The 25,861-nt window shown below is 36.8% G+C and overlaps 1 protein-coding gene across 1 annotated transcript in view; it reads right to left on the bottom strand.

The window, feature by feature from the left end:
- The window catches only part of LOC115437903 (unconventional myosin-IXb-like), a 52,839-nt gene that overhangs the window by 4,797 nt on the left and 22,181 nt on the right, over nt 1-25,861 (bottom strand). The window contains 29 exon segments of the mRNA XM_030161291.1: nt 116-244; nt 453-645; nt 749-822; nt 2,500-2,611; nt 2,708-2,749; nt 2,833-3,003; nt 3,177-3,284; nt 4,780-4,964; nt 6,583-6,659; nt 6,749-6,852; nt 7,462-7,659; nt 7,871-7,952; nt 8,890-9,246; nt 10,689-10,828; nt 11,928-12,077; nt 12,308-12,430; nt 12,524-12,634; nt 12,715-12,795; nt 13,798-13,920; nt 14,745-14,784; nt 14,945-15,037; nt 15,639-15,711; nt 16,068-16,257; nt 17,187-17,328; nt 19,890-20,011; nt 20,232-20,366; nt 21,216-21,332; nt 21,903-21,992; nt 23,093-23,216. Coding sequence (XP_030017151.1) covers nt 116-244; nt 453-645; nt 749-822; nt 2,500-2,611; nt 2,708-2,749; nt 2,833-3,003; nt 3,177-3,284; nt 4,780-4,964; nt 6,583-6,659; nt 6,749-6,852; nt 7,462-7,659; nt 7,871-7,952; nt 8,890-9,246; nt 10,689-10,828; nt 11,928-12,077; nt 12,308-12,430; nt 12,524-12,634; nt 12,715-12,795; nt 13,798-13,920; nt 14,745-14,784; nt 14,945-15,037; nt 15,639-15,711; nt 16,068-16,257; nt 17,187-17,328; nt 19,890-20,011; nt 20,232-20,366; nt 21,216-21,332; nt 21,903-21,992; nt 23,093-23,216 — 3,686 coding nt within the window.

Below are 25,861 nucleotides of genomic sequence, written 5' to 3' on the forward strand. Positions count from 1 at the left end.
TTAACTTATCTGACTTAGTCAACAGGAAAGTACCACTGCAAATATCCAAACTCAGTGTGCCTGTTGACTGGACCTTTGTGTTTTCAGATGAATAAAAGGGAATACATTTCCTCACCCACAGCATGCAGAAAGTCATTATAAAGTGAAAATGTCATGAGTGGGTCAGGCAGTTCTCTGAGCCAACGTTTCACCAGGCCTGTGATGGTGTGCATCGGGTAGTTGTCTAAACATGCTCCTTCAGGATCTAAAGTAAAAAAAAAAGCAACACTGTTTAGTTTAGCATTTGAAGATCATTTTAATAACCAGTCTCATCTTCATAGCTGCTGTACATTTGTGAAAGAAAAAAAAATACACCATTTAGACATTCAACATTGTATTGTAACTAAATCTGAACTATTAGATTTGACAGCGTCATGTCTATTTGATTGGTTCCATCTGTTCAGTGTCCTCACCCGTCTCCAGAATCTGATGCAGCTCCCGTGCCCGACAGGCTGAACCCGACTTGCGGTAAATGCCTTCTGTGTACAGGCCGTTGAGCTCCACATGCATCAGCAAAAGCTCCACCACCTTGGGCACAGGGTTGGCTTTACTGGTGAGGACGCACACCTGTACCCCGAAGTGAAGTGTGCCTGGGAGGTTCTCATCCTACGGCAGCATTAGAGAGGGCACATGTTAACTAAGAGAGGTGATACGACTGAATAACCACTAAGATGAATACAACAGCACAAAAACCAGTGTTTGTTCCTACCTGTCTGGAACAGCGTGTCGAGCAATCTGTGATGATTTTGCTGAGGCATTTCTTGTGACATATCAACTTGCAAGCTAAAATGAAAACAAAAAGAGGGCAGAATCTAAGACATACCTTCCTATAATTCTGTTTATGTCTTTAAGAATAACTGTACATTAACTTGACAAAACATCAATTCTAGTGTTAATATTTAAAAATGTATGAGTCAACCATTTGACTGTTCTCTGCCTTGGGAAATATTCATACAAACAAGTGAAAAAGTAAGCAGAGCTTACTGATACCCCCGCCCGGTCGCACAACACTTTGCCCCTCCTCCTCACTGATACCCTGCCCATCCACTATCCAGGGATTAATTTAGAGTCTTAGCCGTAGACGCACCATGGGGTGGCCATGGCTCAGGAGGTAGAGCGGGTCGTACAATAACCGAAGGGCTGGCGGTTCGAATCCAAATGCTGTTAAGTCCTTGGGCAACACACTTCACCCTCACCCTTCACCCTTGCCTCCAGTGTCACTCACACTGGTGTATGAATGCCTGTGAATGTTCGGGTGTGGTCAGAGGGGCCCTTTGGCGCGAACTGGCAGCAGCGCTTCCATCAGCCTGCCTGAGGGCAGCTGTGGCTACAAACGTAGTTTTACCACCACCCGAGTGTGAATGTGTGAACGAATGAATAATGGATCAATAATTCAAAGCGAACTGGGTGCCTTGAAAAGCACCATAGAAATCTAATCCATTACTATTATTATTATAAATTTCAATCTTTTCAAAAAGTTTTGAAAAATTTGTAAAAAAAAAAAAAAAGTAAAAATTGAGAAAAAGGCACGTGTGTATGAAATTTGAAAAGAATAGTGGTGAATAGTGTCTGAGAAATCGGTTGGACAAAAATCTCATTCCTGGTACATCTATACCAGGGGGTATAAAAATAGTGTTGATGCCAGAGGTATGGCAAGCCTCCTTCCTGAGTTGGAGTTTATGATACCACTATTTCCACTTCTGGAACTGAAGCTGCTATATTCCACTTTTATAACCCATCAGTCACCCCGGAGACAAACAGCTACAATGACTTGTTTAACCGCTGCCTGCATATAAGTAAAGATGCTAAAACACGAAAGTTGAGAAACAAACAAACAGATTAACTCAGGTAATGCAGGTTAACCCAGTTTTAAGAGACTTCATCAGAAATGACAAGGTAACGGAGAGAAAACATTCTAAATATTTCACACACATTTCTGCTGTCCCTGTGTTTTCATATCTTCAAGTCCAAATCAAAGTTGACCTTTTTTTTTACATTATATATATATATATAAATTCAATTTACTGTTGTGCATCTATAGCTAAGTTACCTCATAAAACCCCATGTAAAAAATCCTAACTAGCCATTAAAGTTTGAAGAAACTAATGTTGACATATTGCACCCCCTTTTCATGTCAGATTAGATTAGATAGAACTTTATTGATCCCTCAGGAAATTAAGGTTCTAGTAGCAGCACAACACTGAATGTGTATACATATATATATATATATATATGAAATATTACAAGATAAACAGGAAGAAAATGGTAATAACAATAACTACAAAAACAGCAGTGACAAACAGGCAATTGCACAATAGAAAGTACCAAATGAAATACATAATAACGTAGTGATAATAATGAATAATAATAAATAAGTAATTATGTTATAATATAATCTTTAAATCTGTGAAACTAAATTAAACATGTTTTATGCTGTTCCAATTTTCAGCTCTAACTTACCACTGCACATGTAGGCTTTCTCCATCCCCCAGATGTAGGAGCCACATAAGTCACATGACTGCATAATGTTGACTTGGTATGTGCTGAACAGATGATCCAAGGGGCTATCAGGCTGTAGAGACAGAAAGTACAAATGATATGCTGACATGATTTACTTTGATTTATAATGACTATATTTCACGGAGTAGACCAAAAATATTCAACTCACACATTTGTCCTTTTTCCTCCTTTTCTTTGTTGTTTTTGTTGTCTGAGAGAAAATGTGAGAGATAACATAGTCAAGAGACAACACTCATATTGTCAGTATGAAACACAGGATTGGCTGACATCTACCTTGACTGGCTCCGATTCCACTCGTTTCATTTCTCCTCTAATAAAGCCGTCCAGTACAGACTGGAACAGGTTGACCACCAGTGAGACCTCTGCTTTCTGCTTGGGTCCAGCCAATGTGCTCACTTTGTTTTGGTAGCCCTTCATCAGGTCTTTGTAGCCGATTTGAGGCTTCTGTTGGTGCAGTTAATGGTCGCTGTTAGTGTCAAAGGTCTTCATTTTGGCAGTATAACTTCAGTATGATCACCAGAAAAGCACAGTTAAATTAACCTAAAACAAATGGTTTACTAAAAGCAACAGATCATATGCTTTCTATAATGAGCAGGTACAAAGCAAGGGGAATGGACCTGGACAGAGAACATGCTTTTGATGGTCTCTCTGAACTCCATGGTGGCTGTAAGGAAGATGCTCTCAGTTGGTGACAGCTCTTTTATTCTTGTTCGCAACTCATTCACCTGAGGACAAGATAAGGAAATAGAAATCAAAGGAGTAATCACAACACATACACATTATTTACTGTCCAAACCTTGGCTGAGGTACTTGCTCAAAATGCAAGAAATACATCATAATTTGGACAATCAGCATTATGTGCAATCAATAACAAGGGTTTGATATGTCATCTATCATCATGTAAGTTATCCATCATCATATATTGTAGGTTTCTGAATTACTTTTTATTGAAATCATTTCTGTATCTATAGAAATGCATTACATTCACATATGAAAAAAATCCATTAGATCCTTTATAATGTACTTGTTGGATATTATATCATAATTATAGGAAAAGATCACATAATTGCAGATATTTCCTTAGAAATATGACCCAAATGTTGAGGAAACACTGAAATTCAATACAATGAGTCGTATTTCATTTGTCCAGTGCAGTTCTAATATCTGGTACATTGAATACACATTACCATTCAAAATGTTTGCTATTGTGCTATGAATTTACTTCATGAGAGCCTGATCTTTTAATTAGAAAATGTTTTCAAATAATTATGAGAATATGAGAATTAACCCACTGCGCAATTAGCAATTAATTGTTTGTGGAGGTGAACAAATTCAAAGCAGATTTTTTTTCTTGTAGTTCTGTAGAGAAATTTGCAATACTTTGTTTTAGTTCATTTAGTAGTGTTCACTGTAGACTTTATTTAGTTTTCACATTTTAATGTTATTTTTATTTTGATTCCAGTTAATAAAATTTGCACTTTCATTATCATTCTATAGTTTTTCTAACTATAACTATACCTATGTCCATATTTGTAACAGTGGTAACGGTACTTTCAGCAATTTATAGTTTTACCAAATGTGTAAACCGCCTGGTTTGACCATGATGTGTCTATGATAGTGGTTTCCAACCTTTTTTTGGCTCGTGCCCCAATTTTAACATCACAAATTTCTGGTGACCCCAGACACTGAAAATGGAGACATGTTTTTTCTTAAAATTAATTTGTCTTTGATCATGTAATAGTTTGTTTTACTATGTTGCAAACAAACGTTAATTTTAGATGACATTTAGTCTATATGATGTATATTATTATGGATGGAGGCAGAAAAGCCAGGTGTAGATTGCTGCACAAAGTGAGAATTTTATTTTCCTTGGTCAGGATATGTACAGTCCAGCTTGGATTTCCAAGGCTGCAAATTAATACTGAACAAAAACAGTACCACAGTGCTTCAGTTTAAGCTTCAGTTTGTCATGTCTTTTATATATTGTGATCGTCTCTCAACTCACCATATATTTTTTTATTAGTGAGTTGTTTTTTGTTTTTTTTTTTAAATTTTTATCAATTACTAGAAATTTCAGGCAACCCCATTTGAACTCCAGGTGACCCCAGATGGGGTCCCGACCCCAAGGCTGAAAAACACTGGCCTATGCTCTAAAAGGAAACACAATAAAACTTCACCTACTGTAAGTTTCATACTGCCCTCCTCAGATGACAGACTCACCTGGTTGCCAAGGAATTCATCCAGATTTCGCAGTTCCTTTGGGTTGGTGATCTCCCGATCCAGAGATGCGTTCCACTCCATGGCCCGTGTAGCCCGGCTGATTCGAATGGTGGGGTTTCGAGAGGCCCTTCCACTGCTCTGGTTTGGCATTTGATAGGGATGTGTGGTGTACCTGGGCAGAGTGGCTTCAATAAACAAAGGAAGAAAAACATATCAGTTTCAAAACTGTTGAATTTTCAGATTCAGTTTATTCATTGCTAAGTCTCCTTATAACAAGAAAAACTAAATCTACGTGTGTTATGGGTCATCCTACACCAACTCACCTGCTCCACTGGGTCATGTCATGGATTTGATTTAGAGATATAGAAATTTCTTGATTGTAAGATGCATCACAATGCAGACTTCTGCATCGAGGCAGTAAATCAATAACTGAGACTGCAACACGTATAAAAAAGCACACTATACTAATGCTCATAACTGATTTTTCAGCCTCAGACCAAACAATTAAGTTGTAAAATTTACATTGCTACAATGACTTCTTGCATTGAATTGTGGGTTAACTTGTAACTATTATGAGCAACATGGTAAAATTGTTACATTTTACTATTAGTAGTTAGAATTTTGCACAAGCACAGTAACAGACAGGCACAGCATCTTTGTTACAGTGGTAATTAAGATTTACTTCTTTCTGTGGTGGTGCTGGTTCTGGGTTTGGTTTGGTTGTGTGTTTAAAGCATATGCATGCATGCACACGTGTATATTGTAAACAGTTGTGTGGTTAGTTTAATTTTAATTGCTGCACATTGTAATGACAGCTGTGCTTTAACTTTGTCTCAAAATTAATTTGTATCATTAGTAACATGGTTACGTGAGACTCTTAACAACAATATTTTTTGTTCACTGCAAGACTGTGGCAAAGCAAAATTAGAATATGGTCTCTATAAATAATGGGAAACACTAGGTAACAGGGTGTAGTTTGTAATGTTTGTTTCAGGAAGGGACGTGGCCTTTAATAAAGATGCAATGTGAAAACAAATTGTAATTTCAACCACAGCTCTACTAATACTAAATAAGAGAGTGTTAAGAATTACCTGTTTGAAGACTATTTGCATTAACTGGTGGAAAAGCATATGTGCAGAATTACAGTATTAACATCCATCGTGAATTGTCGACAGGTTAATCAAATCATGAGGCCGGTGAAGATTCACACCTCTAATTTGCTTGGGAAAAAAATCTATTATGCTCACAGGACACAAAATCGCAAAGCTCTAACCCAAAGGCTTTCTTAGGTTTGAATTTTATTATGAAGTTTGTCCCACTGAGCTAAACATCATCATCGGTATGTGTGTTCTAGGCCTCAATATTTGCTTATTATTCACTGAAGTAGGTTGAAAATTATAATGAGCATCCCAAAAAAAACATTTAACATTTTTTTAGGTTAATTCTAACATTTATTTTAGGTTAAATCATCATTCTATCATTATCTAGAAATGGTTTGGTCATCACAGGAACTGGATGCTCTTAGTGAGTTTGTGTGGAATGACCTCTGTAAGTTTTACACCAGTTGTTGATGAGTAAACTAACCTCTAGGTGGCAGTGCACTGGGCTTGTATTATGTGACGTTTCATGAGGTAAACAATCACTAACACACTAAGAAATATTACATTTTAGTGTCCATTTTTTCCTCCTTTAGCCCATTCCCTCCTCCCTCTTCACATGAGCCAGTACCACATGAAGAAAAAATTCTAATGCTAATACTAATATACTACATGTGTATTTGCAGTCTTTTACTCTTTAGGTTACCATTTCTATCTGGTGGAGAATCAGTCACTGGCGAAAACTTGGGTGACCGTTTCTTTAGGAATCTGAGGAACCAAATCCTGTAGAAAGAGAATTTTAAAAGTAACATTTAATACATTACAAGCTTTGTCCAAAATTACTTCTTCAGTCATTTAACAAAGGGTTTTACCTCTCTGGAGTCGTTGGAGACTGGTTTGACCCCTGATGCCCCGAGGCCTCACTGGTGCCTCTGGGTGGAAGGCTAAACCTCGACCCATCAGGCTCTGCAGCAATCTGTATCAGAGTGAAAACACAAATACAAACAAGAGTCAAACATTTTGTTTTCTAGTATCCTAAGTAAAAACTAAAAAATGTGTCCTCTCTCCCCATCAGCAGGCAACACCGAAGGATTCCCACAGCTCCCCCTCCACCAAACCACACCGACATGATACAAAAGCTCAGTAGTGATGGTTTATTTACCATGCGATGAGCATACTCCTGTATGTATGAATGCGTTAATAGGAAATATCATGCTTTAATAAAAGGCCGTCAGAGCATTTTACATTCAATATATAGTATGACTTAGGCTAATTCGCGAATACAAATCATGACTGGAAAATACTTAAAGTCACTGTGATAGAATGTGAAATGTCAAATGACAGAAAAGCAGCTCACCAGATACTGCAATGAGACAGTGAACTGTACCTGTCTAGTAATGACTTATTTAAACGACAGTAAATGAGCCATGAAAATGTGCGCAATTTCATTTTTTCTTGGGAGGCATCAGCTCATTTTTTTGTCATTTTAGTCGGATCTGCAGAGCAGAAAAAAACCTTAACTTTGGGACATACACATGCAAGGGCTGCATGCAGAAGAGTAGTCAAATGTCCCATGAGTCAGTACCTCACGCTGTGATTTCAGGGCCCGGACATCCACGCTACTGACTGAGCTCTTCATGGTGGACATGTGGGGGCTGATGGGAGGCAGTGGAAAGCTCCAGTACTCACTCTCCTTGGAGGTCGCAAAGTTAACCATCAGACCGCTACGGGCGTAGGCTAAGCGCCGCTTGCGTCTGGGCTGCTTGCGGAGACGTACTGTGTCCTAATTAGCCAGGAGAGGTGATGAGGTACAAACTGGGAGGCTGTCTCTGATTCATGAGTATGGAGCTTCATTTCATGTGTTTCATAATGTCAGCTGACTGTACTTACAACCTCAGTACTTGGAAAACCATTTTCAACGTACAGGGGTAAAAACATAAAAAAAGACAGATTTAGTGTAGAGGATAATGTGATGAGTGTTTGACAAGGGTTACCTCGTTGGTAGACGGTGAGCTGTCAGAGCCAGATGAGCTCAACTTGGACAATTCGTCAGCAGACATCGACTTCCCTTTTCGCCTGTGTTAAAGACGGAAAGATGTAAGAGCTGTGGGCCTAAATTAAAATAGTGAAATTATACGTAGGGGTGGCAAAAGCACACACATTCTTTCCAGTAGCAGAAGAACCAATACTTGTGTAAAAAAGACTGATAAAAGTACCAATTCAATTTCTATATTGCAGTAAAAGCAAAAATGGCTCTGAAAGTCCTCAAAGTATAAAAACATAAATGCCTTTGAAGTACATTTATACTGACTACTGTAAGCAAAGTTAAGTGAATCTCACATCATATTAATATAATGTGAATATTCAACCATTTTGACTTACAGTAAAAATCGTTAATACTAGGCCACAAAAAAGTCAAGTTGCAGTGTATGTCTATGTCAGTCCACACTCATGTAATAAATGTAGACTGAAGGTATTTTACAAAGAGTAATAAGATTATTTTGGTGAAAGAGGCATATATTGACGCACCCACATAATCAGTCAAATCAGTCATTTCCAGTGAGAAACATGCTGTACACAGTTTTAACTATATACTTTTTGATACTTTTAATCAAACTCCAGACAAATACAAATGATCGTATCATATTAAATTAGGCAAAAACAGAAACAAAAGAATACTGTGACAAACATTTTTCTTGATATACTGTCAAAAAATTATTTTACTCTGTGTATCACCTGCGTAATTTTTCAGATAAAATGGATAATGATAGAATAGATTTATGCCTACAGCAATGTTAAAAAGTAATGATTCATTCAGTTCATTCAAATTCAAAATGTTCCTTATGTTTTTTGACAACGCCACAGCGCTTTGTTAAAGAGAAAGGCTAAAGAGCTGCATTTGGCCCTGGAGCCATATAGTCAAATAAAAATCCTGTCATGGAGTTTCTGAGTTACTTTCAGAGACATTTTCAAAGCTTCATGTGGCAGATGCATCCAAAAATCAAACACTTACTGATAGTCTTCTTTCCTCCTGTCTTGTCTTCGTTGTATTTCTGGACTCGATTCATCTGTTGGGTCTCCTTCGCTTTTCCTCTCCTTCCACCTGTTGGCCTTCTCCTTCATGTCCCCCCCATCTTTGTAGCGCTGGAGTGAGCTGATCCTTGGGGTGTCACTGTCACCGTCGCTGCTGACTTTGGAGTCCAGAGGGAGTGACAGTGGTCTGTTGAGCGGAGGAGGGGATCCTCTGCCCGCTCGTTTGTCCCTGCTCCGAGCTCTCTGTCCGGACTGCTCTGTGAACTGGTCGGGCTGCTGACTCCTGTTAGGGCTCTGCTCCACTTTGTGCTGCCTCTTCAGCTCCTTTTTCATCAGGCTGTTGTTGATAGAGGTACCTGTGTTAGCTAACACTATAGGCACTGAATCCACACAGTGATGATGTGGATGTACAACCTCTGTTGAGCTGTTATGTTATTAAGAAAATAAACTCATTTTCATCTAACAATCTGCACATATCATTATTCTATTTAGGACAAAGACTATATTTTGTAAACACCACACGTTACACTTCTTTTACTGTAATCCAAACACATGTCATGTGACTACTTTTTTCCACCACTTAAATATTTTGCTTACTTAGTAAATAAGACTCATGTGTAGAAAAGCCTGTTTAGTTGTATATCTACATTTGTTGTTTATGTTGTTTTATGTTTTATCAGGAAGCTGACGATATGTCTTTTTTGGTATGTTTATTTAATTTGTTTATGTATTGACTGTAGACGCATTTTGTCTCCCCCTACTCCCCAGTCTCTCTCGATCTCTATCTCTCTCTCTTCTTCTTCTCCTTTACCCTCTATCTTTAACTCCAACTGGTCAAGGCAGACAGCCATCTTTCAGGAGTCAGGGTCTGCTCAAAGTTTCTGCCTGTTAAAAGGAAATTTTTCCTCGCCACTGTCACCAGTCACAAGTGTTTGCTCCTGGGGGATTCTGTTGGGTTTCTGTAAATTGGCTAAGAGTCTGGTTTCGACCAACTTGATATGTAAAGTGTCATGAGGTAACTTTTGTTATGATTTGGTGCTATATAAATAAATAAATAAATGAATAAAATACAATAAAAATAGCGTGTTCAGTAGTCTGTTTATCTATATTCCAAATTGCAGATGATGGATTTAATAAACCCTAGAAATTGTTCGCATAAAAAAAATCTGGATCTGGAAAGTTGTTACATAACTAAAACCCACTCAAACTAATCATCATATTATCTTCTTGGTAGTTCTCTGTTCAACTGGACTGGTTTAGCTCTTTTGAAAACGTTTTGTCTCTCATCCAAGACACTTCTTCAGTTCTGATCATCATATTATCCTTGTTAAAACCCAGGTTATAATACTTGGAACTTTGCAGTTTGTATATTACCTCTCTGTTGAATATAGTATAGTTTATTATTTTATGAATTAATGAAAACTAAAACTTCAAAACAGGGGCACCAACATTTCCACCAGAGGGCACTGTAAACATTATTTCTGTGATATACAAATATTTAGCTCTGTCTTCAAAGGGTAATAAAGCTTGAAATTTAAATCTCCTAATAACAGTGTTAATAACACTATTTACTCCTATAATGTGTCAGCAGCATCTGAACTGTTTAGCAGACACTAAGTCAAAGACATTCATAAGTTATTCAGCTTCAAATCAGTTCCTGCCTGTTGAATGAACAGAGCTGCTGTCAGAAAGGTTACAAGTGACAATCCCTTTTCATCAATCATGGCTGTGATGTTACAGGAGCTGCCTTTTCCTATCACAACAATGTCAGTAGTATACCTGTCCCGTCCAGTCCTGGTACCAGACGTCCCCTGTTCCTCTTCTTGGTAGTGTTTTGGGTTCTTGAGTGAACTCCGCCATGCTGACTGGATAACTGTAGCAGCTCGGTTTTGCTTTTCATAAAATTCACGCCAGCACCTCTGAAAAACCAAAAACACACCTTATAACAGGCTCTGGTCTGACTGAGAGTTGCATCTGTCACTTTTTGTCGGCACTTTATTCTTACTCCTTGGCACACTTCTGGCTGAAGGGGTATTGTAATCATTTTGTCGTCTGTCCGTCTTTTCAGCGACAAAATCGCATTATTTGAAGAATGCATTGACATACCTGCACAAATTTATACTGTGGATGCATCGTGGCATGCAGTGGAAGCCTACTGAAAATAAGTTACCTTGACCTACTTTTTCAAGGTCAAATGGCCTTGTGCAGTAATAATATCTGAGTGCTTTCAAATATCAATATGCATATAATAAGTTTTACACAAAGACAATCTAATCTAAATTATAAGGCAGTAACTTTCAACAGAATCTTACACGCTATATTTGGCCGAGGGGGATTTAAAGTGCACAGCACGCTATGTTTTTATGTAGTGTCTCTTCAAACCCTCGTAGTTTATAGCTATATTGTATGTTTATAGTTACATTCTATTTTTTTATATTTTTCTGCAGTGTTCCTTGTTGCACCGTGGGCCTTACAGTTCTGCAATTTCAGTCTTCTGTATGTGCTTTATATATGGCAAAAATGTCAATAGAGCTGACTTTGAACCTAGAACCTTCCTGCTGTGAGGTGTAAGTGCTATCCACTGCACCACTCCGCTGCTACGTGCTACGGCTCTTAGTTTCTATGTTTAAACACTAATGATATCATAATTATCAAAATCATACTCCACTTCAGTGACTGTATTTTTCTAAATCTGACACATTGAAGTTTTAATTCTGTAGAACTCTTTGGAATGCACTTTGACTCAACACCCGAGCCCTTCTGTTTTTAGGTTACCTGTTCTCTCTGGTGACAGGTATATATAGGCTGTGGTGCTGATGAAGATCTGGAGTTGGTCCCTGAGCCCCATCAATGGCAGCTCACTGCTCCTAACATGTATGTGTATGTGCTAATGCTAAAGCTAGGTACTATGTGTATGTATTAGAATGAGTAAAATGCAGAGACCGAATTTCCATAGGGTTAAGAGAGTTAACCTGACGTTGAACTTCCATATGCGGGATTTTAGAATATATGTCGTACCTGTATGACCAAGGTGGCGTCTTTCTTTTGCAGGAAGTGCAGTCTTATCAGACAAACACGAAACCAGCGCTGCAGGATGATAATGTGACGAATCACCACAGTGTTGAGAGTTTCCTGAAGAAGCCGCCTCTCCTTCTCCTTGAGGAACACCTGATGAGGAAAATGGTATAAATAAACACAAGTTGTGATAACATGATATGTTTCAATTGATAATACATAGGTCATTAATTATGAATCAATGACATTTCCCTGCAGTTAACGCTGCAAAAATACTGGATGATTTTTTTATGAAAACCTGCTACAGAAACAAAGGTCTACCTGGAGAACTTCTGCCTGTTAAGATCGATGTATTTTGTATGATCATGATTATACATACTTACCTTTGTTTTTCCTATTTGGTAGGTGGTCTTATCGAGATTCATATTCTCAAACAGTTGTGTTATGTGCTCTGATGTTGCAGTGGCTCCTTTTGGAAGTAACATTCTGAACTTCTCCACAAACTCCTGTAAGCAAAAGACAGATGCATAATTGTTTCACACACAAAGACTGCAAAGTTATCAGTTACTTGTATTCTCTGAGAACAGTAAAGAGCTCACCTTAAATGTGTATTTGGCACTGTAACCAAGCTTCTGGATGTTGACCGTTTGCACTAAACCCATGTGTTTGATTTGCTGGAGCACAAGTTTATCATCAAAGTGCATCCCCTTCTGCCAGAAAAAAAAAAGATCATAGTCTGACATGTTAAACTAAATTAACCATGACAATGTTGTTTAACAGGTGCTGTTACCTTTTCAGCATTGGAGCGAATACAGAAGATAAAGAAAGGGTTGGCTTTTTCCATCTTCTCTAAGAGTTTCCCAAGTGACGCCTGTAAGACACATAAGTCAGGATTGATCTAAAGAGCCTTTTCTGGACAGAGAGAAACACAATTTTTAAAAAAATGGTCATAGCCGGCGAAAAAGTACTTGAGCTGTTTAAATGCAGACATGACATGTCCAGACATTTACTTACTTGACAAATGATGTGTTAGCACATGAAACTTTTAAAAACTTTTTTTCACAACTTTTTTATTCAGCGTTCAGACTACTCATTGTTTTTACAACCAGATAATGCAATGACAACAATGATAAAAAACTATTAAAAATTAATTGTTTTTATTTGCATTTGTTTTGACCAAGTTGTAGAGGACCACTAGCCAGGGGCATAAGAGCTGCTGCAGAGTCCAAAAAGGATGCAAACTGATCAAACTAACAATAGATTAAAAACCTTCATGTATTTTACCATGACATGAATGTTTTTGGTTTTCTGGAATGCTAATTATTTATTTATTTATTTATTAGTATCCTACATATTATGCTGTGGGTTTATTCTTCAAAGAACATTGTGTAACTCATCCAAACTTTTGTGAGCGCCTACAAAAAATGACAAATCTAAAAATGCAATTTCAATGGCGATATTGTGCTTAGAACTATGAACTGTCTCAGTGACTGGAATAACTAAGGTGGTGAAAACTGTGAAAAGCTGCATAAAAAAACAATGATTATCATGTGGAACAAATGATCAGACCCATCCTTTGTTGGAAGCCATATTCCTTCATTATGCTTTCATGTGGTAACATGGTTTCACAAGATTTCAGACTCAAAGGGTATTTCAATATTTTGGTTTTTACAAAATCATACATGGTATTTCCAGAGTGTTGTTGACTTCATATTGGATGTGTATTGGACAATCTTAGAGTAGATGATATCACTATCATCAAGTGGACAGATGCTTAAACAGAAGTACTTAAGTGTTATTTTGTCATATAAATCAAACCTTCCTCTACTGTTTCATTAGACACTAGATCATGACAGACATTCATAAAACAGACCTGAAACTGAGTGCTGACTGTTGGGGGTTTTATCATCCTGTGAGGGTGGAACATGGTTTTGCTGGTTCGGTCATGCACCGTGACACCAACTATATGTTGAAGTGAGCGCATATCCATGAGATTCTGTTTGATAAAACATACTACTGTTAGTTTGCAGACATTGCATCACAAACCCACTATATTTTAGATGAATATTTAGATGACAGACAGAAACAATGATCATTAACTTCTCAGATATAGACACTTTAGCTGTAGTACTTAATTTCTAATCCAATCCAACTTTATTTGTGAAGCACTTTAACACAACCACAGTGGACCACTATACTATTTTAACCCATAAAGACCCGGTGCTACTTTTGTGGCAGTTCCCAAATGAATTTTCCTCTCTATTGAACCTTTCTCAAGTGATTTATCACAATTTTTTGTAGTATTATCCTCTGCATTTTGTATTTTTCCCCAGAAAATCATGTCTGATTTTCTCTGACCCCAATTTTCTAGACCTGTCTTTTCCTGTATTTAATTTACTGATCATGTAGCTGTTGATAAAAGCTCAGGTTAAAGTTGATGGTTATTATATCAAAAACACAAAAAACTCAAGAAAAAGTGACTTTTTCAGCAAAGATATCACTGAGTGAACAAAAAAACAAGTGTCTCCATCCACTGTCATTTATCAAACTCCATGGGTTTTACTGGTGAATCGATGTTGTGATTAGGGTTAGTGTGTTTCCACGTCCACTACGGAGCCTCTGAACTTCCAAATGGGTCATATCTGATGACCATGAAAAGATGACAAACTGCATTTTACACCAATTATTTACATGGACTGATAGGATTAGTGGATCAGAAAGTTATTAAATATATTAGATCAGCAGATGATCTTGGTCACCCTTGGATTTCTGGGTCTTTATGGGTTAAGATGATAGAGGTTTCTGCCTCTGATGTATTACCTTTGGAATGAGCTGCTTTTGTCGGCCACCTTTACTTTTTCTGTAGAAAATAAAGACAAACTAAGGCCCAATACATTCAAGACAAGTAGTGTGCAGACATACTAAAGACACGGTCTGAATAGATGGTTTAAGGGTTATTACATTCACTGTCCTACAGCGTATTAACATCCACACATCATCTTACTTAAGGTTTCACTTACTTTCTTTTTTCATAACTGGCAAAGATGTCTTCGAATACCTCAAGAGGATGCTCATCAGAGCGATCGAAAGAGAAGTCCAGAGTAAAGCTGTTGCTGTAAATGTCAGGTATTTTTTACATCAGAAATCAGCAAAGTATGGTTTCTTGCTGCTTTTACAGTGTCCAGCTAATAACTGTCAGGCCTAGATTACCAAATGACATGTAGATTTGTCATTAACAGTTAATAATAAATAATAGAGAATTGCCATAATTGCCAAATGCATAATGGCCACATTTTTATAGACTATTCTAATGTCAAAATATATTGGAAAATTACTTTTTTCACATCTTGCTGTCTTTTAAACTATCTTTTATATACTGTATATCTTTTACGTAAGTTTCACAGTACAATACACTTATGTATTTTACTCTCTCAACTAGAGAAATCCTATTTGTCCTTGATTTGTGATTCAGTAGCTTTAGACTGAATCACTGGTTTTGCATTCATTCATCCTACCTTTTTACATTATCAATAAAAGCTTTTATCATAAAAAGCAAAACTGTAAAATAACAATAAAAATAAACAAAAACTAAACTAGTCAAAGTGAACTAAAAATAAAACTATTCACATACTTGAAGATAAAGATAAACTGATGAATGAATATTTCAAAACCATAATAACTCTGTACTGAGTAGAGTGTGAAGCAGACGTTCACCTGGAGAGCCGGTCCACTGAACTGGTGCTTTGTTTGGTGTCTTTCAGTTTGCGAGTGGGACGTCTGGCAGCTGCTGTGGTAGAAATACACAAGTCAGCTGTGGATAATCATTAAAACATTTCTCATATGAAGAAATCTGACAACATCAGGAATGTAATTATACTTTTCTTTTTTTCTTTTGTTCTGAACAAAAGAAAAAAAGGAAAGTATAAATTACATTAACAGAAGACAAAATGAACATCATTAGCCTAACATCAGGAATGATCTGTCTGAGAAAAGAGCTTAAAAACAACTATGAACAGCGTGACTTACAAAACTGACTGTGCAGGCAAGTATGTGGGAAGGAACAGACAAAAAAAAACAGACTTATGGAAGGTGCCGGTTGTAGTTGAAAATACAGCTTCATCAATACTAAGTAAAGCTGCTCACTAAATTCTGCCCTCCGTCGTCCCAGGTTCTTAAATATGGTTAGGATGCGGATGGTGGCTCGGAGGACGCCCCATCGGAAAAGTGCCTCTGGACTGGATGTGACCATGCAATGCAGAAAAGCCCGCTCACTGCTGCGGAGGAGAGAAACCACCTCAGGCCGCATGTGCTCTGTGTTTCTATCTCGAAAATCCTGCAGGAAAGGACCAATCAACATAACCACAGTGTGTTATTTATCCCTACTTTCCTTTGAAGAATTTTATATTCACTACATGAGGGGTGTCAAACATGGCCAGTGGGCGACAACTGGCCCGCCAAAGGGTCCAATCTGGTCCATGGGATGAATTTGTGAAAAGCAAAAATTACACTGAAGATATTAACAATAAAGGATGTTAAAATCATTTTAGTTCAGGCGCCACATACAGAACAATTTGATATCAAGTGGACTGAACCAGTAAAATACAATCATAATAATATAGAAATAATGACAACTCCAATTTTTTCTCTTTTTATAGTGTAAAAAAGTAAAATTACATGAATATGTTCACATTTACAAACAATCCTTTCAAAAAAAATGTAAATACGCTGAACACATGAAAAACATGAAATGCCTTAAGTGCAATTTTAATAATATTCTGCCTGTTGCTAAGTGTTTTTGTGCATTTGTAGATCAAGTGCAACCTGTGAGTTGTAATGCACATGTGTATGTGATAAGCTGAGGCATAATTTTGCTATAATTGCACTTATTTGTCTAATGTTGTTCATATTATTCACATTTTTAAAAGATACGTTGTAGATGTAAACATTTTCTTAATGCAACTTTCATTTTTCCACTGTTATTATTTTACTGGTCTAGCCCATTTGAGATCTTATTGAGCCATATGTGGCCCCTGAACTAAAATGAGTTTTATACTGTTGCACTACATGTATTCAAAACTACAGCACAAAGCAGGATTAATCATTTACTTAGATCACATTTTTCCCAAGCGGGCTTATCTAACAAGGCTACTGCAGACTAAAACTTTATGATGAAAGGTGTATTTACTGGATTTCAACTGTAAATAGGAAACATTTGTCTGTCCTTCATAGAGAGATGTTTGTAATGTGGGAATGTAGCTCCACCTTGATGTGATATTTAACCGTCCCAGCGAAATGTTGAATCACAAAGGTCGACTCTGTGTCTGTGTTGTGGACAAAGACGGGATTGTCCTGATGATGCTGCTTCAACTTATCCAACAGGGTTTGATCTGTGGCTTCAGGGAGGCTGAAAAAACAGAGTGAATAACTTAGGTTTCATTTGTAATGTCAACTTAAACATAGTTTTTGTTTTTTGGTAACAGTGGGCAAAAATTTCAAAATTTCCTCAAGTGGTTTAAGAGAAAACAAAAATTCTACCCCTTTCTGTGTTTTCAAACCACACAAAAATGAATCCTTTGACTCTACAACTCTACACAGTGGCTCAACATAAATGCTTTTGCTGCTTTTCCATTGACAGAATCTGTTAAAATCAGCATGGCATTTTTGTTCCACAAGGTGCATGCAGGAACAATCAGATACTATCCGATATTTCTTCACTAAAGTTCCAACTAAATCAAAGCAACTCTAAACTTGTTGCTGTGTCAGTACCTGTCGCACTGACATACATACGAACATGGGATACTTAAGTGGGAAATGCCTGCAAATAACAGCAACTTTTCAAGGAGGCTCTATCTTGGCAAATCAACCACAGATTTAAGTCTAAATACATTTAAATTACAATAGATAGATTTAAGTTTCATCAATTGTAGACACATTTGTGCTGAAGGTGATGTCACAATAATTCATGGTGACTTGCTATGATGGCCAGTAGCGCCATAATAATACTATATGCAACATGCTGGTGCCCAAACTAAGCCAAGCCATGAAAATCCTAGGCAAGTCGAGCTGATGCTGGCAGTGGAAAAGCAGTATGAAACATTGAGCCCATTGACATGCACACTAATACACCAATCATTATCCAGTTTCTAGAGTTATCAGATTACTTAAGTGATGATGTAAACAGCATAATCTGATCTGTTTTATTGGATAACAGCAGTATTCTGATTATGAGAAATCAGATAAACACACCTGGATTTCTCCTCAATATTCTGATGTCTTCCTGCATGTATACAGGTTAATCTGATTTATTTAATTCTTTTACATTTGCGCATGTGTATACACAATTGAAATTGTAGAAAATGGAATTTACGTAATCAAACGTGAGTGGAAGAAAATAACAGGAAGTTTGATTTGACCACCATTATGTATGTAGGTACCCTGAAAGAAATGTGATAATGAACTGGAGTGTCTAAACCAGGGTTTACGATTATTGCCGCAACGTGCATTGTGGGAAAGGGAGGTTCGCTAAGCCCCCTGGCAGTGGCACCTGCTACAGACACGACGCGGGAAACAGCAGGAGCTCCCTTCCCTCTATGCATATTCCTCCGTTTCCGCATTTCAGACGTTTCCGTGTGTTTGTTTCATCCATATAATATCGTATGGTCACGCTGCTGCTGCAGGTGGCTGTGCAAACCTCCCTTTACCACAACGCACATCGTGGCAAAATTCCGAAGATGCCCGAGTTACCTCCCGGCTTTGGATGTAAACACACGGTTTGTTTATGGTGGATGGCACTTCAAAATTGTTCAAAGTAATGCAAGAGATTCAGGCGAGTAATCACAGAAAGACTTACAGATTCGTGATACTTAGGCTAGAACTGAGGTTTTACAGATCTGATGAAAAATTGGTCACGAAAGTCTCTCGAACCTTTAAGTGCATTTAAATACGCTAGATCTGATTATTACAATAATCCAATTACTCCCAGTTATTGGATTTTTGTGGTCATGTAAACAGGCTCAGTGTCAGGTCCATCATTTTTATATTCATTCTTTTGGTTTAGATAGAGAGGAGAGAGCTGCGGATAAAGGGTGTATATTTTCTGATTCTGATGCTTTTTTCTCCCAGTTTTGGCTCCAGTCGCTTTATTGTGAAATTTTGTGTTTCTTTTTTTTTTACTAAACCTGTCCTGCCTAGCAACTTTTGCCTTTTTTGTGTTAGACAGATTTGCTTTACAAAAGGAGGACTGTGATATACTCCTCTTGTTGCAGGGAAAGATCAAATTAAATTTCATTAAGTTATTTCTAATTTTAATAAATCATTTGATGGTGCTGAATTGGACACAGAGAGAAGGGGCGGGGGAGCTGACAGACATGACACACATATTTTAGGGTGAGGGTGGGGGGATACAGAAGGGAGGACAGACATACCATGATAGAGGCAAATAACAACACAACCAACTCAACCAAATACAGCACAGTGAAGCCACACGGTGGTTAGTTATTAAAAGAACAAAGTCACACCCTTTAGCATATGTTTGTGTGAGACTTTAATGTGGCAATGGGTGCATTCATGTGTGTCTGTTTGTTTGTGCTAGTGTGTGTGTGTGTGTGTGTGTGTGTGTGGTGCACACACACGTGTAATGTGGTTGACATTTCTGTAGTATTGCTTAACCATATTACAAAAATATTACTGTGTATAATGATGTTTAGCTGTTTTTGAATGTTATGACTCAATCTGATCACCTGTCTGGCGGATGCATATATAATTTGTCACTGACTTTCATGTTTCATTTTTTATAAGTAGATTTAGTATGAATCACACAAGAGATTTTTAAGATGCTAAATATTGTCTATTTTTAACTACTACATGTCTTCATTGAATCTTGTCTTCTATGAGCCTATTAAGACTCTTAAGACCAGAGTTAAATATTTTGTATAACAGATGACAGGTTGAGAAACTCTGACCTACCTGCTCTCCATATCCAGCAGGTCAAACAGTCCATTTGTTTTGTCGCTGATCAGCTGAATGCAGCCAATGTTGTTGGGGTAATCAACGATCTGCCAGTCAATGTCCTCTGATATGTAATCATCCTGAATTCACATAAAACAAACATTTGGAATACTTTCCAATGAGCATAGTTTGGATAAAAAACTGTCATAACAACCTGATTGCCTGGTAACTGGGAGAGAGGCCACAATGTCAAAAAGACCCACAGATATAGTGTCAAAATTAAAACAGAGGAGTCACTTAATGTCATTGAAATGGAAGTAAAAGTAATCTAAAATCTTGAAAATCTAGAAATACACTTACTTGCTGAAGCTTGAAGATGTGCTGTGTAATGTAATACTGCATTTTCTCATTGGTGTAGTTGATGCACAGCTGCTCAAAACTGTTTTTCTGCAGGTTCTCAAACCCAAACATATCCAGGACACCAATGGACAAACACTAAAAAGAAAATGCTGATGAGACCCAGGCAGAATGCTGGAGAAGAAGCTGCAAGATATTACTAAAATCTAGTACCTAGTGCATTATAATACATAAGTAAAAAAGTAAATGACCTTTACTGAGACCCTCTCCTGGATGCACAATACTTTGCCCCTCCTGCTCACTGATGCCCTGCTTAGTCAGGGATTAATTTTGAATCTTAAATTAAAGATAACTGTAGATAATTGTAAACTATTGTATGACTATATTATTGTCCTCTTTGGGTAGTTCAGTCAGACCCAGACAAACATTATTCTGCCTGAGTCTTACCTTTCATTCTGACTTTATCTGCAGATTTGGGTGAAAAGTCTTCAAGAAATCGGTTGGACAAAGTTCAAATTTTCAAAAATTTGTTTAATAAATAAATAAATAAATAAATAAAATTTTATTTTAAATATGGAAATCATTTTCCCTTTCTCTTGCAGATATAACTGTTGCCAAGTGGTGCAACCTCAGTTCTTCAGGTGACATCTGAAATTATCTACCCCCTCTCACCACAATACTCAACTGTTACACACACTTACTATAGGGGTGGAGAGGTTTTAGAATTTTCTTTATTAAAACTCTGTGGAAACCGTTCCACATTCTCGTAACTGTTGGTCTGTTCTGCATGCATTTGTGCTCCTATAAAAACACGTGTGGTAAAATGTTTTAATACCCACTAAGCATTTGAAAATTAGTGAGAAGACAAGTAGTAACAAATAACATGCAATAGCAGAGAATAATATGTTGAATTGGAACTATAATTAATATTGATTTGTGTTTTGAGAAGGGTATAGTTACAGCCTTAATCTGCATTATGTGACTCACTGAGATGGACTCCTCCATGTCTCGTCTATTGAGCAGAGCATGGTTGATGTGGAAGATGATCCAGTCGAACAGAGCGCTGTATAATGATTTTGCCATCGAATCTCGTACTCTAATGGCCTGAAGAAAAAAAATGTATTTTAAACTTTAAAAAGAAAAGTGATAATTTCATATTTTATGTTTTCTATATTTTAGTCAAAAAAAGACCAAACTCACTCTCTTCAAATAATACAAACAATAACTCTAGGTCCAGTCAAATGTTTTTACTGTCCTTGCTTCATCTTTTGGAAATCAAATGTCATCACAATGTAATTTTGTCTTTAAACACACAAGTGAAATTGATATCAGTAGTAATACTGTATCTCATTTATGAATATCAATTCCAGGCCATGGTTAGGTTGATGCTGGTTCACTGTTATGACTGCCTAGGCCAACAGAGTTATGTTATAAGCAGCAAGACTAAAAGGTTTCTCTGAAAACGGTCTATTCTTGAGTACTGGCCAGAGATCACAACAACCTTTGACTACCATGAACTTTTCACTTGATCCTTGAATCCAAGGGAACATTTGTCCACATTTCAATTTTTACTCATTTGAGAGTAATGATGGTAATCTAGAAAAAAAAATTACTTAGGATTAATAATTAATTGTTCCTCATGACTGGCCCTAATGCTACAGGTAAACTGTGTACCTCTTCTAGTGTGTACTGCGAAACTACAGTGTCGTTGGCGGTGACGACTCTCCTCATGGTCAAAGCCTTTATCAGTGACTCCTGTTTCACCTGCAGGAAAAAAAAAAAACACAAAACAGAAACAGTCAAGAAATAACCACTGTGCTATAACCCATTATTTACCATTACTAACTACTGTCTTTAAGAAACAAAGGCGTACAGGTTGAAACATGACTCTGTTCAAACAAAATAGATATCTATCTGTGGTATACTGATGACATAGGCCATGTTATAGTCACTAAGGGACTTGTTTTTCCAGTCATTGCAGGATTTCTTTTATATGCATTTAATCACTGCCACTGCTGCTTAAGTATTTTACGACTTCTCACGAAATCACTGAAGTTCTTTCTACAATCTGTGGAATTTTCAGCTTGTTTGTAGCTTCACTCTAAGGCTACATCCAGACAACAACGCTCGTGGTATTTTTCTTTTGTGGATTCTACAAGTTTTGTGTCCATACACGTACTGTTTCAAGAAATATCTGCACCCAGGTGGATTTGGGAAAACTGGGTTAAACCAGTGTAATATGTATGCCACACCTACAGTATATGTGGCGCTGTACACAAACACAGACAGAGCCACAGGATACACTAAAATCACAGAAGAATGTGGTGAGCATGTGCATGAGTTTACGCCTGGGGTTTTCTTCATCTGGTCACATGGCACTATGGTATCACTGTTTCCAGAAAGTGGTGTTTTGCCTATCCACACGGCAACGCAAGGTCGACGTTGTGAGATTTTTACACTCTGGGACCCGTTCTCCAAAAATACTGTTTCAGGGCACCGACAAGGCCGGTGTCATCTGGACAAAAAATTGAAACAATATTAACCTGTTGTGGATTGACATAATTTAGTTGTCGTGCGTACTTGTCATAAATTTGCAGTGGTTTATAGATTACTGAATTGTATTTTTGGCATGTTTTTTCAGAAAAAAGATTTTGAAGATAGATAGCCTCTTGTTTAAAGCCTGTCTTTAGCTGGTTTGCAGCTTCTCTCCATAAACTTGGTTAGGTTTTCAGCTTGTTGGTAGAAATAAAACACAGCTTCTTTCAAATATAGAAATGACATCAAAGCATAATGTGATTTCATTTCTGTAACTGAATACTGAATGAAGGTGTGTTTTTGGTATTGTTACATAAAAAGTAACTTACTTTGAGCAGTTCACACAGAATGGACAGAACTTGTGCTGATCCGACCTCCAGGACCTGAGTGTCCTCTGACTGTGTGTACGTCACGTTGCCCAGGTGGAGGATGGCAGAGAGCATGGAGAATATACTGCACAGAACAAACACATGACATTAATCTTAGTGGTAAATCATCTGGCAGGTACTAGACAAGGTATTCCATGTTCCAGTAAAACCTGATGTGAACAGTTGGTGGTCTGTTTGACCGGTGTTTAGTCGACATGGGTTGTTTTCTGAAAACTGATCCTGTAGCATACCAACCGTTTCATCAACCTCTAAATGAATGATAATTCTTTCACTCATACTGTACATATAGAAGTGAAGAAGAGACTACATTCCAGTGGAAGTACAGGTACTTGACTCTTGTACCAATAGGACTGATTTGTCTTCTTTACCATGGTAACAGTGAAAACATGACGTACAGGACTCCACATACTAATGGAAAAAAGAGGGACATTTTGTTTTCATCTTATAATATGTTTTACATTTTCATATTAAAACATGATGCTTGTGTTTTTGTCTAATTATGTCTTTTTTATTTTTGTCATGTGTTGTATGTAATTTTTGCTCTATTATGTCTTTAAATTTGTTTTCATCTCATTATGCCTTGTGTATTATTTGTTCTTTTTTATGTCAGTGTGTTTGATGTCCTTTTCATCTTCAATTTTTTAATAAGTTTTGCCTTTAATGTCTATTACATAATTTGCACCTCATTACGTTTAATCTTGTTAGAACTTTTACAGAATTGTCATCTTATTTAATCTTTTACATTGTTTTCATCTTTCTATCTTTTCTATGTGTTATTTTAACCATTTAGATTGGAAATCGATCTCCCCAGACCCTAATGAGGACTAGGTGGTTCATAAAATGGATAGATGAGGGTAAAAAGAAAAAGTAAAATGTCCAAAAAATAAATACTCAAATAAAATACACAAACCTTAAAACTCTATTCAAGTACATTTACAAAGTGTCTGTACCACTTTTGCTCATGTATTCTCACATATGTATCTTTGTTATTGGCATCCTTTTTTTCAGATGTGTTTAACTCATAAAGATCCAGTGCTACTTTTGTGGCAGTTCTCAAATAAATTTTTCTCTCTATTTAACCTTTCTAAAGACGTTTATCACCATTTACAATTACCCTCTTTATTTTGAATTTTCAGTGTAAATCAGGTATTTTCCTACATTTATTGTCCTATATTTAATTTACATGCTCATGAAAACTCAGAGTAAATTTAAAGTTTATTATATCAAAGCAGAGAAAACTGATGAAAGAAAAAGTGACATTTTCAGCAAATATATCAATAACTGAATGTAACACCCAGTGTGTCCATCCACTGTCACTGATCCAACTCCATGGGTTTTACTGGTGAATCAATGTTGTAGAAGAACGTCCAAACGTGCCTCTGAATGTCCAAATAGGTCATACCTGATGACCATGAAAAGATGACAAACTGTATTTTACATCAATTACTTACATTTATTGATAGGATTAGCGGATCAACAGGCCTTACACATTTTAGATCAGTGGATGCTTTTGTTTGACAGTGGATGTGATGATCTCTATGGGTTAACCTCCTAAGACCCAGCTATGGGTTTTCTGTCCACATTTGTGGACAAGAGTTTCACATCTTTATACAAAAAAAAGAAAAGAAAACTGTCCACCACAAAGGAATAAAGATGCAACAATATGAAAATTTCATATCATGGTTATTGTGACCAAAATTATCACGGTTATCATTATTAACGCGGTATTATTGAAATTGTGCTAAAAATTTTCAAAAAGTACTTATGTACACACTGAAATAATTTAACCAAGGTGTATTTTAAAAAAAAAAAACAAAAAACAACACATAAAATAATAGGCACAATGTACTTTCTGTTGGCAGAAACATTCAAATATTAACCCTTAGTGGTCTGAGCCTCTTTTGGATGTTTTTCGGTACTTTTGATTTTGCCTTTATATATTATATAAACAAATGTTCACTATACCCATGTTTGATATCTTTTTTTTCAGCACAACTTCATCTATATCATCTGCCTATTATTTTTTCACTTTAACCTACTATAAAAACATAAAAGGCCAGAAAACACAAAAAGATATAAAATCCAATTTGAAAAATGTATATACTTTAATGCATAAATAACACAAAGATGCTTAACGAACCTTTTCAAAGACTTTAAAAGTGAATATTGGTTCCAAATATTAGGTATATAAAATCACATCAAAATTATAGTAAATTAAAACTGTACTCAAATATGTGACATAAAAGCATAGCTTTACACACGTTTTTTTCCCCTAAAAGTGCAGTACTCAAACAAGGTTATCATGACAATTCAAACGGTAATACTAACCGTCTGCAATTATACCGCGGTTTATCGTTATACTGGTAATTGTTACATCCCTAAAAAGGACGTTCCATAAAAATTTTAAAAACTGCATCTGAAAAAACTGTTGCATCATGATGTTTCCAATATACTCACTTATTTAATAAAAAACAAAAAGCTTGTACTTTGCTGACATTTCCTGGGTCTTAGGAGGTTATTGTTGCTACAGTACATATTTACTAGATAACCCAAAGCACAGGTGACACTTTGCAGCCGGGCTGAGGAGCTAAACATAACTGTGTTGATATGAAAACACTGTCTTCTAATGTTAACATCTAGCTGCAGCTCCTAGTAGATACAGTAATAGATATCAACTTTATAGATTTCCCTCCACTGACCTGTTAAACC

The sequence above is a fragment of the Sphaeramia orbicularis genome, chromosome 17 (assembly GCF_902148855.1).
Source record: "Sphaeramia orbicularis chromosome 17, fSphaOr1.1, whole genome shotgun sequence".
NCBI classification, from domain to species: Eukaryota; Metazoa; Chordata; class Actinopteri; order Kurtiformes; family Apogonidae; genus Sphaeramia; species Sphaeramia orbicularis.